Below are 6400 nucleotides of genomic sequence, written 5' to 3'. Positions count from 1 at the left end.
CGCCCTTCCCGCTCACCTGACGACGAGCTGTGTTCCCGCCAGTTTCTCGCCGTCGGATCTCAGATGCGATTCCATCCCGAGCAGCGGCCAGCGGGCGAGCGGCAGCGGCAGCGCCTGCCCCGGCCGCGGCTGGAGCTGTCGCTGTCGCGATCGCATCGCGCTGGCAAGATCAGCCGCACCGTTAGCCGGCCACAGGTTTTAGAGAACCCGATACGCGTCTTTAGGTTCCTCTCGGAAATGCTGTGCTATTTGTTCAGCAACGAAAACGTCGTGTCGTTGCAATCCTTCGCGCGCGCGCGCGCACAAATACGGAAATCTAACGACCGGTCCACCGGCCGGGAAAACGACTCTTCCAGCATCGCCAGCGCACGCAGGTAGCGCTTGCATTGCATGGTCCCCGGCCAAAACCGTCGAGGCACAGGCCAGCCAGCCGGATCTGGCTCGGCGCTTTCCCACGCGACAGAGACCGGTGTCGGATCGGCGAGTCCGCGTCCGGTCACAGGCAAACCAGATGGAATAGCCGAGATCACAGATTTGCGCTGCAGGTCCAGAATTATATACCACCCAGACCCCAGACCTAGACCCAGAAACGAAAAATTGGGAGGGTTGCTTGTTCAGCGCATTGCCTCCCTGGGTTTGAGATGGACACAATTTGGAAGCTGCTACCCCTGAAGATAGGCCTTGTTTACTTCCCAGAAAATTTTGCAAAATTTTTCACATTCCCTGTCACATCGAATCTTTAGACGCATGCATGGAGTATTAAATATAGACGAAAATAAAAACTAATTGTACAGTTTGGTCGAAATTGACGAGACGAATCTTTTGAGCCTAGTTAGTCCATGATTGGACATTATTTGTCAAATACAAACGAAAATGCTACAGTATCCATTTTCCAAAATTTTTCGGAACTAAACAAGTCCTAAGGCTCTGTAGTTTGTACAAAGTCCAAATGCCATTACGCCAGCCGCCGCGACACCGCTGGACTGCGCCATCGCCAAAAATACGAACAATAGTGCGTTCACAAACAAATAAAATCCAATGGAACAGGGCCATGCACTGGAGTCACGATCTGACAACTGGATGGCAAATTCCAGCCTCGCTGTCACCAGATACACACGGGCCCCCGTCGTTTTCCTCCCCGTTGTCTTGCCTTCGTTTCAGGCAAGTAGGCGAGCAGCGGACGCTTCTCCCGCAAATGAGCAGTGCATCGCTGTCTGTCCCGGGTTCCTACCGGTGGACAGGTTGTTAGCGCCCTGGTTTTGTTTTGCAGGATCCCCGGTCTGGAGCAAAAGCTTCGGAGCACAGCTGAAGCTAGTGCGTCGTTTATTGACGAGAACAGTTTAGTTGAACTGCCTCGCATGATTAGGTGCAGCAGCACAAAAGGGCTTGGGCCTCACATGAACATAGATGATTAGCTGAAGCTTATGCTCTGGAGATTTGACGCTCACCAGGCCATCTCAATGTCCAGGTAACCAAAAGCCAAAACATGTTAGCTCTATACTTGACCTAGTTAGACTCACATGAAAAGGTATCTATGTTTTCAATGATTATGGACAGATAAAAGACCAGATCATGACGAATAACTTGAGCTACCACAGGTAGTGTCATGGACTCATGATCCTTCATGGCCATCCCACAGGTAATAACTGATACAATAAGTACCAGTGAAATGACCACAGCTGAGGTGTTGCTTCAGAAGAACATGGAAAAACTTCAGGCCAGGGTCATACTTTTTGACGAATACAGGATCACCTTCATTTGCAAATTGCCAATCCGATACAACCCTAGCATTCTTCTACTTTAATCTTAGCAAATGACATCGCCAGTTAGCAAATTTTTCGAACTTCCAGACAATTCTGAGACAAGATCACAGCATACATGATCAAAGAGCAGCTACACGGCAGTACAGAGCAGAATAAAGAGACATGGAAAGATCGGGTAAGAGACTAAAAGAATGAACACAAGGATCACTTGAGCCTTCTATTTCAACGGAAGCATAAGGTTTTGCACACCCTAGCAACTAACTGTCTATCTTCCATCAGCAGAGGTGAATGACTCCGCGAATCCAGGAGGCCTCGTAGGGATGCTGGTCTGAGTATTATCCAAACTTGCAACAAATGAAGAGGTTGCACCGTCAAAGTGGCTGCTATCCTCGAATGCCTGCCATCTCTTCAGAGCCTGTGGCAGGGTCATGTTCAGGTCGATACCATAGCTGTCATCGGAGTCTGGGTCGGTTGGTTTCCAAACTTCCGAAAGGGTAGACAGCACATTAACAGCATGGCCCATGTCGGGCCTTTGGTGTGCTTCCCTAGCACAGCAGTGACCAGCAAGCTCTGAAACAGTACAAACACTAGCATATGTCTCCTCATCAAGGTCAATAACAGGGTCGATTGCTTTGCGGAATGTTTCCTTGTTGAGCTGCATTCTCCGGAACCATGTAACTAAATGCATGCTGTCTTCAGGCTGAGTCTCATCAAGTGCCTTGCGTCCTGTAATCAGTTCCATCAAGATGACCCCAAAGCTGAAGACATCAGCTTTTGTGGTCACTCGTCCAGTAACTGCACATAAAAATGTTCATTTTTGTTAGACAGATGTTGCAAGTAGCATATCTAAATTCATCAACACGCTTTTCAAAAAAGGAGCATGGCTGAAATTATCAATTAGGGCCTTGTTTAGTTACCAACAAATTTTGCAAAATTTTTCAGATTCCCCATCACATCGAATCTTTATACGCATGCATGGAGTATTAAATATAGACAAAAATAAAAACTAATTGCACAGTTTGGTCGGAATTGACGAGACAAATCTTTTGAGCCTAGTTAGTCTATGATTGGACAATATTTGTCAAATACAAACGAAAGTGCTACAGTGTCAATTTTGCAAAATTTTTGGGAACTAAACAAGGCCTAGGACAATGCAGGAAAGATGATATAGCTAACAGCCTTGTTTCCTAACAGGAAGATGAAGGGCAAAACGCTAGTTACAAGTGAAAGGTACAATTAAAGCTCCATTGATGGTCTTGGGCTACTGAAAATGTCTTAGTGGTACAAGGGAATTGTCCAGCACACAAAAGAAATCTTAAGTTTATGTTGAATAGGTAATCTGGCCGATAGTAATGCTTGGGGTTGGGGTGAAAGAACTAGTACAATTTTAAATGGCTCTTTACTCCACAAATAAACTCATTCTAGTTGATCGCAAGGTCAACCAAAACTTAAAAGATATTTTCAGGTATCACATTTGGAATTCCAAATTTCTTAGTGAGCACCTAAAGTATCTCTCATGGAAGGTACGAGAAGCAAGTCACAAGCCACAACCAGGGGCGATGTCAGAGTATAATAAGGGTGTGCACATGCACCAGGGAAGAAAAATACAGTGGTAAGTTAGCTGATTTCTACGATTTAATACATCATTCAAAACTAAGAAGTCATTTTAGAGGAAAGATGTAACATGCAAGTATTCATGATATTATTATGTATATGGCATATCTCAAGTGTATTATGCTTAATGTTTGGTCGTTGAAATGAATAGATATTTTTGAGGAAAGCTATTAATATTTAACCATTAAATGATATTATTACAGGTAGCTGTAGGTTAGATGTAATGTGCTTGTCTATTGAATTGAACAAAAAACATCTATATACTTGGTAAGAAGAAATATAGGATGATCACCTGCATACTCTGGTGCGAGGTACCCAAAAGTGCCAGCAAGCCTTGTCTCTATGGAGACACACTTCCCATCAGCTGGTGCAAGTCTGACCAATCCAAAGTCTGCCACCTTGGCCTTCATGTCATCGCCAAGAAGTATGTTTGATGGCTTCAAATCTCTGTGGATAAAGGTCTGCTGGGCAAGGCTGTGAAGGTACTCAACACCCCTTGCAACATCAAGTGCAACGCTTAGTCGCTTTTTCCATTCCAAAGGCCGCAAATTGTTCTCTGACCACTCAAACAGGTGTTGGCTCAGTGTCCCCTGTGGCATGTACTCATACACAAGAATCCTTTCATTGCCATCAAGGCAGTAGCCCAGCAGTGAGACAAGGTTCCGGTGACGAACCTTGGTCAAAACAGCAATCTCTGATTTAAACTCATTTAGCCCCTTGTTACCCATCACACCAGCCTCCATGCGCTTTACAGCAATTTTCGTGCCATCATGAAGCTCACCCTTGTAAACAGTGCCAAACCCTCCTCGACCAAGGATGTTCTCCTCACTGAAGTTGTTGGTCACATTGCGGAGAACTTGGATCGAAATGACCATATTTCCACTTTCAACAACATGGATGTCCCTTGGACCACTGCTTGCTTGGCTATATGTCTCGCTTGCACGAGCACCACCATTAGCGTCCCCCCCTGCAACTGTGATTTTAACCATGTCATCTGAACCTGAGTGCCGAGGATGGATAACCATGGCATGTGGACTCTGCACCCTTCCGAAAGGCTTCTGCTTCCTCTTGTAGCAATAGAATCCTAATGCAGCAACGAGGCCTAGTCCAACAACTGTACCAACCACTGAGCCTGCAATGACTCCAACAGAAGACGAAGAGGAGCCACCAATGTTACCATTGCTCCCGCTGCTGCCTCCCCCTGATGGATTGTTGTTGCTATCACCTGATCCTGCCGCTGGCGCAGGAGCATCCTTGCCTATGTTAGGGTTACCAGCAGTTTTCACCACTGCACTCTTGGAAGCAAAGGTAGGAAGTTTCCCATAGAGATTGTTGTTTGACAAATCGACATCTGTCAGCAAAGGCAACGCGGCAACCTCCTCAGGCACAGTACCAGTGATGTTATTGTTAGCAAGATTTAGCACCTTAAGTGAGCTAATCTTCCCGATGGCCGGTGAGATACTGCCACTGAGACCCTTGTTGGTAAAAGTCAGCCCAGTAATGTTACCTTGGCTGCAAATAACACCCGGAAAGCTACACGGATCATTCCCCTTCCAATCCTCAGCAAGTGAGGCCGGGTACATGAACCCAGCAGCAATCTCAAGCAGCAGGCTCACACGGGGATCGCATAGTTTCCCGGCTTCCAGCACACAGAACCGCTCTGAATCTGCTTTCATGTCTGTCCCTGCAACAAGTTGAACAGGAATCTGAGGCATCGGCCCCTGCAGCAAATTATTCGTCAGGGTCACCTTCTTCAGGGCCTTCAACTTGAAAAGACTCTCAGGCACCGGTCCTGTGAGCTTGTTGTCGCGAAGTTGCAAATCCCATAGATTATTCAACATCGCGAAGTCCGGCAAGGGCCCAGTGAATTCGTTAGAATGCAGCCACAGTTGCTCCAGAGAGGTCATGTTGCTGATAAAGCTAATCGACCCATTGAGGTTGGCGTGATTGAGCCAGAGCTGCACCAGCTGCGCGCCGGCCAGCGAGGCCGGTACGGGTCCTGACAGCTGGTTTAAGGCCAACGACAGCCGCTGGAGCCCCGGCATCGCACCCAAGAAGTCCGGGAGCGTGCCAGAGACGTTGGCGCCGTTGGCGGAGAAGTTGGCGAGGGAAGCGCAGGCGGCGAGGTCGGCGGGGAGCGTCCATGACGCGAACGGGTTGTAGTCGATGGAGACGGCGGTGAGCCCGGTGAGGCCTTTGAAGAAGTCGGCGGGGATGGAGGCGAAGCTGTTGTTGTGGGCAAGTAAAATCTGAAGCGAGGAGAGCCCCGGGAGCGAGGGCAGCGGGCCGGAGAGCTTGTTCTCGAAAACCTCGAGGCGGGTGAGCGCGGTGAGGTCGCCCACCTCCGGGGGCAGGGTCCCCGTGAGGCCGCGCTTCCCGACCTGGATCGCGGTGACGCGGCCCGACGAGTCGCAGGACACCCCGTCCCACCGCTTCGGCGAGCAGGGGTCGCCGGCGACGTCCCATCCCAGCGTCTTGTCCGCGCCAAGCGCCTTCGCCACCGCCTGCATCGCCGCAACGTCCGACGGCGACGTCTCCGCCGCCGCGCCGGCCGCGAGCGCCACCAGAGCCAGGACCACGACCCCGCACCACCCACCGGCGGCGCCCTCGTACCGCCGCCGCCGCCGCGCGGTGGAGGCGGTGGGAAACGGCATTGCGTCAGAGAGAGAGAGAGGCAGAGAGTTGGGGGAGAGAAGAGATGAGAGAAGAGAGAGAAACAGGAGTAAGTTTTGGGAGGTGAGATTTTAAGTGAAGAGAGAGAGTGGGGGGTAGTACAGGGCACATGGGCAGGGGGAGAGGGCCGGTGGCACATGCGTGGGCCCCGTCGCCGTGTGTGGGGAGCGCCGATTTTGCTAGGGCTGCAGCCGCCCCGGCGTGATAATGACGGGACTGCCCTCTCCCGGTCGCGCCGGTTTGAACCCGGTCTCGCGCAGCGGCGAGGGCACGAGAAGAGCCGGTGCAGCGGGGAAGACGACGCCAGCTCACGCTCGCCGACGTGTGGGGACCACGCGGCGGTGGCTGTA

General features: G+C 50.2%; 1 protein-coding gene across 1 annotated transcript; it reads right to left on the bottom strand.

Annotated features, from left to right (window-relative positions):
• Window positions 1731–6199, bottom strand: LOC8063373 (receptor protein kinase TMK1). The gene is made up of 2 exons (XM_002463945.2): window positions 3670–6199; window positions 1731–2558 (listed from the first exon to the last, which is right to left on the bottom strand). The coding sequence occupies exons 1-2, from the start codon at window positions 6029–6031 to the stop codon at window positions 2029–2031; spliced, it is 2892 nt and encodes a 963-aa protein (XP_002463990.1). The 5' UTR covers window positions 6032–6199; the 3' UTR covers window positions 1731–2028.

The sequence above is a fragment of the Sorghum bicolor genome, chromosome 1 (genome assembly GCF_000003195.3).
Source record: "Sorghum bicolor cultivar BTx623 chromosome 1, Sorghum_bicolor_NCBIv3, whole genome shotgun sequence".
In the NCBI taxonomy this organism is placed as follows: domain Eukaryota; kingdom Viridiplantae; phylum Streptophyta; class Magnoliopsida; order Poales; family Poaceae; genus Sorghum; species Sorghum bicolor.
This window is presented reverse-complemented; position numbering and strand designations above follow the sequence as displayed.